This window comes from Plectropomus leopardus, chromosome 22, assembly GCF_026936395.1.
Source record: "Plectropomus leopardus strain MGB_pleo_1.0 chromosome 22, ASM2693639v1, whole genome shotgun sequence".
Lineage (NCBI taxonomy): Eukaryota > Metazoa > Chordata > Actinopteri > Perciformes > Serranidae > Plectropomus > Plectropomus leopardus.
In genome coordinates, this window is record NC_142197.1 from 18,777,699 (window position 1) to 18,791,827 (window position 14,129).

At 39.1% G+C, this 14,129-nt stretch overlaps 1 protein-coding gene across 3 annotated transcripts in view; it reads left to right on the plus strand.

Annotated features, from left to right (window-relative positions):
• Window positions 1-217: 217 nt before the first annotated feature.
• strip2 (striatin interacting protein 2) overlaps window positions 218-14,129 on the plus strand; it is a 43,905-nt gene continuing 29,993 nt past the window's right edge. The window contains exons 1-3 of one of the 3 annotated variants that reach the window (XM_042511718.2): window positions 218-494; window positions 9,214-9,283; window positions 13,378-13,452. In XM_042511718.2, coding sequence (XP_042367652.1) covers window positions 384-494; window positions 9,214-9,283; window positions 13,378-13,452 — 256 coding nt within the window. In that variant the 5' untranslated portion in view covers window positions 218-383. The remainder of the gene's footprint in view (window positions 495-9,213; window positions 9,284-13,377; window positions 13,453-14,129) is intronic. The other 2 variants (XM_042511720.2, XM_042511719.2) reach the window with 2 other exon arrangements.

Here is a 14,129-nt window from a genome sequence, read left to right on the forward strand (position 1 = left end):
TCTAAGATGACATGAAAATTTAACCAAAACTCTTGATTTGATAAGAAGTGTATTTGTCCTTCAGCATCTTCAGCCGTCAACTCTCCACAGGAGTGCACTGACCCTGTGTAACACCACCTCTTTTTACCTTCATGTGCTCTGATGCTCCTCTGTGCTGTTTACTCTCTAACCCCGCCCTCTCGGGGCGCACAGGGACAGCGAACCAAACAGACAGAGGGGGTGTAACGCAGGAGCAGGAGCAGGCGGAGGAGGAGGAGGAGGAGGAGATCCTCAACTTGGGCTCAGGAGCCGGTGCTTCTGCTGGCGCGGTGCAGTCACAGCTCTCTACCGGACCGGTATGCACTATCTGCGGACGAGGAAGTGACCCGCGCCGACCGTAAAAGATGCAGGCGGAGGACATGGAGGTACCTATCATTAATAACCTTAACGATAACGGCGACAGACAGAGACCGAAAGGGAAAGATGTGTTCAAGGATCAGCAGAAGGAGTCGGAGGTAAATCGCAGAGGCGTTTGTGTACACTCGGCTACTACCGCTTATGGTATAGGAGGGCAGTGGAGGTGTGTGTCCGTGTGTGTGTGTGTGTGTGTGTGTGTGTGTGTGTTGTTGCTGGGGAGCTTTCGGACCAGCTGAATGTCCTTTCCATTCAGTGAGTCCATGTCTTGGCTGGAAAGCATGCAGACAGGCAGGCAGGCAGACACCGAGGTGTTATTTTGGCAACCGGCTCCTATAAATAACCCAGCAGTAATCCTACAGTGCTGCTCAACGTGGAGAATGCAGGTGGTGAAATGTGACTGCTGCTGCCAGGACCACACCACCAAACATATAACTATATCACTGTCATTCAGTACTTATGGATTTTATTCTGCTGCGGTTATTTTTCCATTCGTTTCAATAACCCTCATTGCTGACATTGGCTTGTGTCCTTTAGTTTATTGATTTGTTGACTAAAATCACACAGATTTTGATAGCTTACTTTAAAGTCGTTTATCAAGAAATTTAGGGACTGTTAGTTTTATATGAGAGGGGAGTGGGTGGTGCAAACCAGAGGGGTACTTCTATTTTGATACAATTTATTAAGCACTGAAGAGAGAGTTCTGTTTTTTTGATTTGGCTTAGAGGAGGGAATTGTTTTGTATGTATTTTAAATACCCTCAGAACCTCAAACCCACAAGTGGGAGTTAAAGGCATGTTTGTTTGTTTTTTAAATCTCCAAAATCGCACCATTTATCTCAGCCAGATATTGTGAAATGTGGTTACTTATGGTAATAGGGGTTATGCACTTACCCCACTCACTCAGCAGGGCTTAAGGGAAGATATTTGTAGATAAAAGGAGGGTCATGATTTAAAAAAAACAACAAAAAAAAAAACAAAGTTGCATCCCAGCTGCCCCCGTACTCTGTAAATACAGTACAATCCCTTTATGCTTCACAAATCCATTTCATATAATGATAAATGGGTTGCTGGTCAAATTAAGTGACCAATTTAAGACTTCACTTTGGCCTCTAGTAACGTGATAGATGTTGATGTTCTGTATTTTAAAAGCATGATTTTTTTCTTTAAAAAAACTAAATAGACTGTGAACTATTCATGTTGTTGTTATTTTTTTAATCTCCAAAATTTATCATTGGCAGAAACTGTTAAATATGGTTATTTAGTGTGGAGGGAGGGTCCTTTTTTCCCCAGTTGCTGAAGGAAGCTGAAGGGAGAATATTTGACAAAAAACAAACAAAACAAGAAGTCATCCCCTAGTCCCACCCCACTACTCTGATAAAGAGTACAGTCTGTTACTGTACTTAAATTTAGGCTGGAAACTAACATTATTTTCATCATACAGTTTTATCAATCCATCAGTTAATCGTTTTGTCCACAACATGACGAAAAATAGCGAAAAATGCCCCATTATATTTTCTCAGAACCCAACGCAAGATATTCATTTTGCGTATTTTATTAAAACATGAGGTTCAGTACCCAAAATATCCCTTTTAATATCAAATATAACAAAGAAAAGCAGCAAATACTCACATTTGAGGACCTGAAACCATAATTAGTTTGGCATTTTTACTGGAAAATTGATTAAAACTATGAATACACAGATTTACCAGATTGATCGATTTTAAAGATATCGTGCAGCCTTCCAATATTTCCTTTTATTTTAACCACAGAGGGTGAGATGTACCAGTTTACAAACAGATTTTCATATGATTTTAAGAGTGTTTGGATCTACCTTCTGAAACATGGACCAGTAATAAGTCATGAAAGCAGCGTGGCTGGTGTTCAGTCTTATGATGCCTCTTTTTTTGTGCCGTGCAGCTATAATTCATCCCCTCATGAAAAAATTAGATGCATTTTCACCCCTGAGTTGCTCTGCCCGGATACATCACAGAGTCAAAGCTGTCATCCAGGCCAAAATCCAGTCACCCCTGACATGTGTGTGTGGCATTGTTTGAGCACATTGAATGGTTTTGAGGGAATTAGAGCATATTCATCGCACAGCCGTTGGATTCTGGGAGGGGGGTGTGTGTGTGTGTGTGTGTGTGGGGAGGGGGGGGCAATGACATGGGCATTGAAAAGTACTTAACGTCAAAGCCATGTGTTGATGTTGATACTCCCTGGATGCTGCGCTGGAACCGGGCTCCTGCGTCTGTTAAGTTACCCTCAGATCTGATCATTCATGTATGTAAATTGTCAGTCATTTGTACCGGGCAGAGCGGTCGTCCCCTGTCTATGTGGCATATGTTGGTAGGAGTGGGGGTGGCCCGTCTTGACATTGTGCCCGGTGTTTGCACACTGATGTGGTGCAGAGAGTGTGGGAGCACAGAAGCGGTGCCAGTTTGGAGCAAGGACGGCTTTCGTTATCAGCTGGCGGCAGAGAGAAGGGGGGTCTGAAGCGGGGGGGGGGGGTACATGAGTGAGACTGGATGAGAAAATGAAGCACAGAGAGATGCAGGCAGTGTTTTCCTGTGGTGATGCTTTGTGGAATAAAAAAAACATCTTAGTTCAGTTTGAAAAGAGCGGTCAGTTCAGTTTCAGGGACGAGTCGAGTCCTTCTGCGCTGTGTCTCTGGGTCACATCAGGTAAAATAAATTAATAGAAATTGATGACAACAACACTTGTGTAATCATGTTTAAGTTGGTATCAAATAAAATTGTCAAACATTCTCTGGTTCATGTTGCTCAGTTGTGAGGATTTGCTGCTTATTGCCGTTATATAAGACTGCAGATTGAATATTTGCGGGTTGTACTTCGTTGGTTGGACTACATAGGCAATTTGAACACATCACATCTGACAAATTGTGATGGCAGGCTTTTCACAATTATCTGACACATAATAGAATAAATGGTTAAACAGCTAATACAAAAAGTATGTTTTTTTAGAGTGTGAATTTTGGTTAAAGGAGTTAAAGGGGTACTCCAGCAATCCTGTTGAGCAATCAGAACTTTTAATTTATTGTCATAGACTGTATAAAATAATGCATGTAGCCCCAGTTAAATCACCCAAGGGTTTGTAGACTGTTTCGAAGCCTTGAGTCTGTCATTTTGGTTGTCGCCGTATTTGTTTCTCTGAGCAACAAGTGACTGTAAGGGTGGAGATAACCCTAACGCAAATAGCTGGTATAGTAAGCATGGTGCATTTACTGAGATGGTTAACTGTAGTAATAATAATGGGAATGCTTTCTGCAAGTGAAAAAACATAAAAATAAAATGTATTTACTGGAAAAACTGAACATCCGTTACATTTAATTTTCCCAAACTGAAAACACACTGAAATAGCAACAGCTTTGCCTACGCTTGTTGTTGTTGTGGCGTCTTGTAAATGGACGGCACCCAACCTGTCACTCAAGCGGCTGTGCCCTTTAATTCTGCATAACTCTAACTCTTAATAACATTTAAATCAGTGAGTTGTGCAACCCCTTAAGTCGTGAATGCATAATTTAGCTTTAGAAACCAAAACTGCACCAGGCTGCAGACATGTTTTTCTGTTGTAGAGTTTGGCATTTTAACATGGGGTCTAGGTTTTGTCACTTCCAGGATGGCCTCATTTTTCAGCCCCGTAGGTTGCCGCTTGTCTGCAGTATGGGAAGTAACATAAAGACCACATCCTCCATTTACTATAATGCAGCCCTTCTTTTCATTAGACCCTCCCTTTTTTCTGAATACCCATGGATGCGTTCGAAAATACTCACTGAGTGGATTCGTAGATTTTAAACACTGTTGAAATGTACTGTTCGGCACCGCGCTCTCAGAAAGGCAGAGCGCACTTTGGGGACTCCGTTTTGAGAGGTGGAGCAACAGAGCGCTGAATGGATTGAGTGTGTTATTAACTACGCCATTTGTTAATTCACGTACGAATAGAACGCTGTTTCTTATAACAACAGTGCTTTTTCAACCCATTTTAGTGTAGGCCATCAGATTACATTTACTAACAAACTCCATGTCTTTCAAACTTCACACAGTGATGTAGACTTTTGGCTGTCTTGAAGTCCAAGCAGAGGTTGCCGTGATGATCACGCTAGTGATGATCATGCTAGTGATGATCATGCTAGTGATGTCATCATTGTTTTGTTTTTTTTTAGGTTGGAAGTGAATGGAAAAAACTGGAATTATGAATAAGAACTGTGTGCAGCTTGTTTGACTTAGATGGTGTGTTGGTTGTAAAAAAGGAAAAAAAAGGATGGGCATTTTCCATGATTATGTATTGCCATTTATTAGTCGGAACAAAAACATTAATCAAAAATAACCAACACATTAATCAGTTATAAAAATCATGACAAGTCTCAGCCCTATTTTCGTTTTTCAGAGTAAACCATCAAACAGCAGGATGAATGGGAAGGGATTGTGCAGCGGCAGCAGTGGATGAATGCTGGTGATGGAACAGCCGCCTGCAGCAGAGATGATATCACATAAAGTCTGTGATAGCTGTGGTATATCTGAGGTTGTTCTTCATATGAAGGCACAGTGGTAGCTGTTAAAAGTGTGACCTTTAATAGAGCTCGTTGTTAATTGGCATTGATTGCACAGTAGCAGAGAGTTTACCTCTTACAGTCACAGTGTTAAACAACTAATTGCCATGATATTATAAAATAAGAAATGATTTCAACACATGATTATATGACAGCACGCACTGACGCTGGCGTGTCTAATTGGCCTCTTGCAGCCAGATCAATATGAAGAAGTCATGCACAGGCCATGAATAACATAATGATGGTATTTATTTTTATTTATTGATTTATCTGCCAGTTATGTTCTTGATTAATCATTTTGTTGAAAAATGCCAGAAAAATTTTGAAAAATGCTCATAGCTAAATAATTTCCCATAGCCAGAGGTAACATCTTCAAATGGTATTTATTTGTTTTATCCAACCAACAGTCCAAAAAAATCCGAAACTGATCAGTTTGTAATCATGTATGAGAAAGAAACACATCAAATTTTCATGTTTAAGATGCTCAGACCGGCAAATATTTGGCTTTTTTGCTTAAAAAGATACCAAAGCAATTATTCGGTGTTGAAGATAGTTGGCAATTAATTTTCGGTTGTAACTAATTTATTTGCAGCTCTAATATGAAGTATAGGGAGCTGACAGAACTTAAGAGGAGATGAAAGATCGGAATTTAATCTTTATATGAAATAATGGTGCTTTTAACGACAAAGCCACCCTGTACTTCCATTTTCTAAATGCACTGGAATAAAGCATTAAAACAAGTGTATGTTAACGCAAGGAAAGGGAGGTTTATTAATATAGCACCCATCAGACACAAGGTAATTTAAAGTGCTTTACAAGGGCATAGATACATTAAATATGATGCATGAAGGACAATTATATTTGCATTCAATCATTAAAGGACAATCGAACAAACAAATAGTTGTAGGTCAAAGAAAAGGTTATAAGTTGGATGCTACCAAAAAAAAAAAAAAAACCTACTTCCTGCTTCAGTTGATTTTCGATGATTGTCAGAACTTGTCTCTGATTGTAAAAGTCAGGCAGCACCTGGTCACAAACGCCCACAGGCTGCTTTCACTCACACTCAGAGAGTTGTGGGTAATTTTGTTGAATCATCTGCGATCCGAAGTATTTCTCATTTCCTGATTTACAAGTGCAGCAACAACATCAAATCTCATTGCTTTGGCTCTGCGTCACAAACAAACTGCCGGCTGACGTCCTGTATATTTCAGTTCATGCTGACTTGGTTGCAGCAGGTATTTATAGGAGACATGACAGCACGCAGACTTGTTTAACCAAGGGAGCTGACTCAGAGCGCATCCGTATTTACAGTCCGGGCCCTGAGGCGCTTTTCACAGGGTTAAATACATGTAACATTCAGAGCTTGGAGCCTCCCAGTGCTGCTAAGAGTTTTTTTGTATGAAATTCTCATTAACATAAAATGAATCTTTAATCGTCCCTGTAGAGAAATTTCATCAGTTTACGTCCTTTCCCCTAAAGACAAACAGATAAAAACTATGAGCATTCCAGTCACCAGGACGATTCTCTTACTACTATTAAGCTTCTATTTGTCCCAGACATTATTCATAACCCGTTTACACACTTATGTTTTTAAAGTGGAAACACTGAATTTTTCCCCTCTATTGTTTACAAGTAGTCATATTGTTAGTGGCGTTATTGCAAAGATAACTGGATCATTTTTTCCCCTGAGGCTAATATCTACCACAGTTTCCACAGTTACTTCAGTTGATAACTGAAGTAACTTCGCCATAACTGCAAAGGACTTACATTGATCCTTTTGGGTAACTTGGGTGGTTGATACACTTCCATTGTGCTGTAAATCGAGCCTTCATTTTCTGCAGAGATCAAACCTGATGGCAGACATAATTGCACAATCAAAGTAAGGCTTATAAGAAACTGGTTTTGGGCGGGTGTAAAAATGTTCAAACTGGTTTGATATTAAGTCAAACTCTGGACTGGACTGGTACACTGCATCGCATTGCGTAACACTGGCGCTGTCTATTCACATTTAATCCCTTAAATATGAACTCCTGTAACGTCATGTAAACAAACCACGTGCCTATCGGCTGTGTGGTCGTCTCCAGACTGGAGTTAGACGTTATACTTTTGTACTTTTTAAAAACAAAATATAAATAAAATATAAAATAGACGGACATAAAATATAGCCAACAGCTTGTTATTAGTGATGATCATTTACCGGAAACTTTCAGCTCCCTGAGAATCTAGATTAGGTTAGGTTTTTGTAGTGAAACAAGGAGGTATCCTATACATAGATATTTCCTCATTTCAACTTAGTGAATTAGTTGTTTCTTGTCCATGGCCGTGCTTTTGAAGAGTAAATAGAAACAGGGAATCTGACAAAAGTTCAGCTCAAAACAGTGCACCATGTCACTTGTAGCCAGTAAGGACATCACTTTCATCTTTCAAATAAAAAATTTAGCCATATTGGTACATTTTTAGTTTTCTTGAGAGACTAACTCTGCCATTTCTTATCTTGTCACCCCAAAAATCACTTTTATGTCCTAGTTAACAAACACAACATGTGCCTCTCGCTCCCATCCCACCTCTACTGAAATTTCTACTTTATCTTGTTGGCCCATGCTCGTCAGTAAACTGTGCACGGCTGGTGAAACACTAGTTTCTGCAATAGTATGTCCAGGGTTTCCCACACGTTCATTTATATTTGGCGGCTCGCCACGATTACAACTCTGGCTGTGACATATTGATTTTTTATTTTTGGAGCTGGACCGTCATGAGGAGCACTACTCGAATATATACCGTTGGGTTAGTCAGTGTACCACATTCTTGAAATGCAGAGCATACTCTGGGCACAGACGGAGCAGGAGAACATCAGGCACACTGAAAGTGAAACTTAACCATTTACTGCACTGGGTAAAAAAATGCTTTCTTCACCTCTGCAGCAGCCGCTCCTCTCATTCATCAATCTAATCTAATCAGCTGAGATTGGAGCAACTGATCACAGGTTGGCTAATTGAGCTTCAAAGTTTTTGCATTCCAAATCGCATAAATGTCATGAACAATTTGTTTTCTCAATAAAAATTCCCCAAAATCATACAACTTAAAAAAACACCTCAAATAATGACAACAGTTTGTCACAGTTGTCGATAGTACGTTAATCATGTTTGTCATATGCAACAAATATTTGATTGTGCTCAACAACAGTGTCTGCACAGGCTGCTGATGCAGGCCGTTTTTTAATTTGCCAGAACGTGTCATAATGAAAAATACCAGTTTGCACAAAAATACATGTGTTAAGCTCGTAAATTTGATCAACAATACCGGAAATTACCACACATCAAAAGAGAACCATTCTTAACACCGGTCCAGTGCCATTATTGTATTCTTCATTATGTTGTGTAATGATCATTTGCTTCATAATTATGAGTTAAAGCAAAAGTGGTTTCATTGTTTTGGAGGGAAAAAGTCCTTTCACAGTGAATATTCCGTGTTTGCCTCTCTAACTCTAACACACAGACACACACTGACTGTGTGTTTGTGTGTGCACACATGATCTTCATTCAAAATCCTCCAGATACAACTTTGTCAGCAAGCTCAAGGCAAGGCTTGTTGTCTTTTTTAAGAAGTTGATATTTTGGACATACAAGGTTGCAGCAAACATACATGTAACCTCTGAGTGTATTCATAGAAACTATTCATGGAAAGAGTGTGAGCTGTCTCGTGCTAATCACAGGGTGAGGCTTAAGTCGCAGCCAGAAGAGACCCTCGAATGAGCTAATCTGCTCTGAAATAAGGGGCCGTGTTGACTCCTGCTCCCTCTCCTTCCTCACTGCTTCCTCAGTGCTTCCTCACTGCAGTTTATTGCTCCACCCGAGCATCTGGATCTTTGTGAGGGAGAGGAGCATCCTTTAACTGCTCGATCAGCCTGATCAAAGCAGGAGCTGTGTGTGCCCATTGAGAGCATCTGTAACTGTGAGGGAGATCTGAGAGAAAAAAATGTAAATGACTAATCAGCGCTGCCTGGATATTCAGCAGCGGCCAATCAAGAGTACACAAGATAAAATGAAACCATGAACAAGCCTGGAGAGTGTGAGTGGGTGATGTGTGACCGCAAATGGAGTACAAAGTAGTGGTAGGTGTTGCAAAATGTGAATAGCCTGCAGTATGTTTTGAGTATCTGTTTGCATGTGGGTGTCAGCGGGACATTTGTGATTTAGCTGAGATCAGTGTCATACTATAATGTATAACTCATGTGTGTTTTGTTCTTCACAGAGCTCCATGGAGTCTCCCAACCTGGAGTTTGAGTACGGAGACACAGACACTCTGACTTCTGAGCTTTCAGGTAAGACTGACCAGCTACTAAACATTCAGCTTTTTTACCAAATGATTGTAAAATTGACCTTTATGTCTCTGATAACTGTAAGAAAAGCTTGCATCGTGTGCTCTGCTTGTTAATTAGTTGCTGCATTTGATGTACTTGCTCTTTGTTAGAATGATGAGAAAAGTATTTGTAATTCTGCAATCATGTCTGCTACATATCTTTAACTAAAATCTGGTTTTCCAATCATGGATGTGTATGTCCTTATTAACCCTTTGAAACCTAGTACGACATCAGTATTTTTGTGCTGCGTTCAGATGCCTTTCACGTGCATTTAATCCTTTAAAACCTTATTTCTTTAAAAGACATGGCTAAAAAGGAACTGGGCAACCTGGTGAGAGATGTCCAGCACACTGCAAGAACTTAGGCGAAGGTGACATGAAAATGAGAGAGAGAGAGCGAGAGAGAGAAATCATAAGAAGTTAATCATAATTTGAAAAATAGGGGAAAATGTCCAGAAAGCTACATTTGTTATTAATATTATTTTAAGGATTATTAACTATTTTATCTTCATATTTGTTTGTTTTATATTTTGTAACTTTAAAAAAAAACAACTCCTTTTACTGTTTGTTCTGCTTAATTTCAGGTGAATTTTTTTTTTTTTTATAACTTGTAACTTCTTCCAGTGTTTTTGAAAGACATCAAACCACTTTGGTTCAGGTTTCAAGGGCTTCAGTCATGCCACAACATGATTGTAGTGATGATGATGTCGGTCCACTAGTTTGTCCACTCAGACTGAAGTATCTCAAAAATTTATTGGATGTATTGCCATAAAATTTGTACATTCGTAATTCTCAGGGCCCAGTTGTTGAGAGAATTTAATCTGGATCAGAATGATCTGGATTTGGGTATCCCATGTTTTGGGATTAGTTAATCCATTTTACTTGTATGTGCTAATTGGAACTGATTATCCTGATCCAGATACATAAACTAATCAAGATGATCAGATTTGGGGGTGACCTCTAGCTCACTGGATAAAGCGTGTGCCGCATGTGCCTAAGGCTTCTGCAGCAGCCCGGGTTTGAGTCCGGGCTGTAGCCCATTGCTGCGTGTCATTCCCCCCTCTCTCACCCACCTTTCCTGTCTCTCTCACACCATCCTATGAATAAATGGAAATGCCCCAAAAAATAATCTTAAAAAAAAAGACCATTGGATAACCAGTGCTTTAAATGGGACAACAAATCACAACGTAGGCTACTAGTTATGTAAAAACAGGAAGAATAGCTGGTGTTGGGTCACTTTAAGTGTATGCAGATGTTAGCAACTTATGTTGTCAGTGTTGTATTTAAGTAATAAATGAAAGTTAAAATCAAGCAATTTTAGTCTGATATTGACAGCTATTTGGAGGATTATTTTATAGGGAAAATTCTTCATTTTATTGTATTTTTTTACTGTGCTGAAATGCTTAATAGGGGGCCCTAATGTCTATTTTATGTACTTAATCACTGTAAATATTAAACAAATCCAGCACCAAATCAATCCCCTTTTCAACAGCCCACTCTCAAAATTTGATCCAGTCCAATAGAAATCTGATCAGATTACTTCTGAGCAACTAATGAATCCCACAGATTGTAAAGATTTCCGACTTTTCTTCTAGCGCAACCATGAGGCTGACTTTTTCTGTGAAATATGTTGACAACTATTGGATTGATTGCAGTGAAATTTTGCACAGACAAATTTTATGATGTCCAGACTCTCATTTATCCTATAACCATCAAGTCAAAATGTGTCTAATATTTTGCTTTATGGCCAAATACCTGCAAAACTTATGTGATTCCCATCAGCCTAATAAATGTTAGCATACTACCATGGTAAGCAGTAATGTAAAGATGATATCTAGCAAAGGAACAGCATGTCTTGAGAAACATGTATGGATGCTGATCATATAGCTCAAAGCCTGCTTTGCTTACTAACACTCTCACAGAGAAGCTAGTTTGGCTGTAGACTCTATTTTTGAGCACAAATGTGTAAATCTGGTTGGTTATATATCTTTATACACACATCTTGACTAGTTACTTACTTGATTGTGTCCTTTTTTTACTCTCAGTGGCTTTTATCAAATTCTCCTCTCATGTCAATCTGAATTAGACTTATAGCTAAAATTATGAGTAATTAACCAAACATTTCACCTGAAGAATTCCTACAGTAATACGTTGTTTTCACTCACAGACAACAATGTGCTGTTGATTGGATCACATAATTCTGCTTGTGCATTCCTCAGCTTTTCCTCAGCTGTGTTATGTTACAGTGTTATTCATGAAAACAAGACAACAAGCTGACACACTGCTGAAGGCACAGAATAAAACCTTCTGGTCCCGACATGTTTTCCAGACATAGGACACATTGTATGACTAATATTATGCATAATCATAAGCGTAATGATTATACATTCAGAACTACTGAGTTGTTCCAAAATTGTGTATTCAATGACAGGTCATGCTTGACTTGGAGCTTGAATTATAAATGCTCAAAGATGCATAAATCACAGACGAACAGAACTGAACAATGCTTATAAATGTTTCTGATTGTACTGAAGCATAATAGGATTTTTTTTTAAGTGTATAATTTAGATTCCTCTCCTGCACCAGCTTTTTCCTCAGATCCAGGTGATATGCAGAGAGAGACGTTGAATAACAACACTGATTTAATGTCAAAATGATTGTCCTCCTGGTAGACAGCAAGCGACAGCTGAGTGTTAGTCACATTGGCAAGCACACACACAAACAAACAGACAATCACAGTGGCTTTCCAGTGACAGCTCCTCGGGGTCGAGGAGTGACGCCAGCTCTCAGAACAGGAGGAGAAGTACGGCAACGTGCACTTTGCATGAAACAGATGAGATCACCACTGAGGGGACAGCTTGTCTGTTTTGCTTCTGTAGGGAGCACAGTTTACCTGCAGGAGTTCACCTGTCTCCTCTTTATTCTGTTCTCTTCTATGTGGGGCTGCAACTTCACTTTTGCTTCATTATTGATTATTATGATTGATTATTCCTTTGATTAAATAATTAAAACATTTGATATATAAAACGTTCAAAAATTGTGAAAAATACAAAAAAAGAAAATATTTGTTTTTAATCAAGGCCTATTACTAGTAAAGTCATAAAAATTTAACAAATTCCAGATAAACACAAAATACGTCCTCATGTTTCTGCTCCAACAGAGCCCAATCCCTTATGAACCATTCAGTCACCAAACAGAATCGATTTCATAAACAAACGCATGTAAATGTTGAAAACAAAAACAAATCAAGACTAAATACATAAATAAATAAATTCAGTTCAACAAAAATTGTAGGTGACACAAAAGTAACATAATAAAAAATACTGTAAGGGGAAAAAAAAAGACAAAAAATAAGTACAAGGTACAAGATAGATTTACTCGTCATTTAAAATTCCTCCTTAAAAACAATAATAAGTTACAAGAAAGACATATAAAACATAAGATAACATTTAAAAGTAACACATTAATAACTACATAGATAAGAAATATATGTAATGAATAAATAAAATTTACATAATATGGAGTCAGTTGTACAAAACTGAAAATCAGTGGTGTCAGATTTTTCTGTATAGATTAAAAATTGTTGCCATATAACATGAATCTTTTGGGCACACCTTTCTGTAGATTAGCAAAATTTCTCCAATGTCAAATGAAGTATGATGCCGAGAGCAAACCAAGCAGTAGTGAAGTGCTGCTTGCTGCAATAATTATTTTTTTCTGTTGCCAGAGGCAAGTTCATGTGTTTCAGAACATATAAATTCTTTATAACAGGTAAGTTACAGGACTCTGATTGGTGGGGGCTTTGCTCTGGATGCAGTTTGCTGCTAAAAGTTAAACTGTTCCCAAATTTTAGTTTGGCTCTACTTTGCCATTGCTTGGAGTGGACGTCTTTACTCCGTAGTTTAAAGGTTGGAGGGGATGTTTCCTTCCATTAGAATGATTACAATGTTTGAGTTATAAATTGATGAGCAAAGTTGTCTGTGATTCATTTTCTGATTCTCGATTGATTTGTTGATGAATTGCTTCAGCCCTAACTCTACTGTATTCTTTCCACAGAGCTCTACAGTTACACAGAGGAGCCAGAGTTTGCCCTGAACAGAGACTACTTTGAGGAGGACTTCAGGAGCCATGGTACTCTCTCTCTCCCTCTCTGTGTCTGTGTGTCTGTATGTCCGTCCGTCTCTGTCTCGGTGTGTCTGTGTTAATTGGCTCTGGATAAGCTGTTGGCACATCCTTTAATGTGTTTAGATCACCTGTAGGATACAAGGTGCATCGTTCCTCTCGCTGTCAGTGGCTCGCGAAGAAAGAGTAAAACAGAGTCTGCAGTGTGTTTGAGACCAAAATCGGTGTCACTAAGACTTGCAAAGCAAAATAGGGTCTTGGCAAACACACTAAAGTCAACAGCCAGTAGTGTTGTTTATCACAGAGACCTTGACGGCTTCCCCAACTGCTGATTGACAGAGCAGGACGGAGTCTGTTTGTGCAGCTCTGAATGTCCCCGTTGTTCCAGTTTAGTGTTTGATAACAGCTTCCATAAGTGAGATGGTGAAGGTTAACCAAACAAAATGTTCATGATGCAGTACTCGCTTAATAAATGTGTGCTGAAGGCATTTGCAACTGAAATGGATAAATAGATACAGTACAGGCGTATTCACATTGTAGCAGTCTGTGTTGGTTGGTGCTCGGAGGTGGGCGAGGACACCCAAACCCTCTATCGTGTCCCATGTGATTTTAAATCACAATAATAGTATATATCACGGTACAATAATTATTCTGTAAATTAAATGAAGATGTTACCATCCATACCA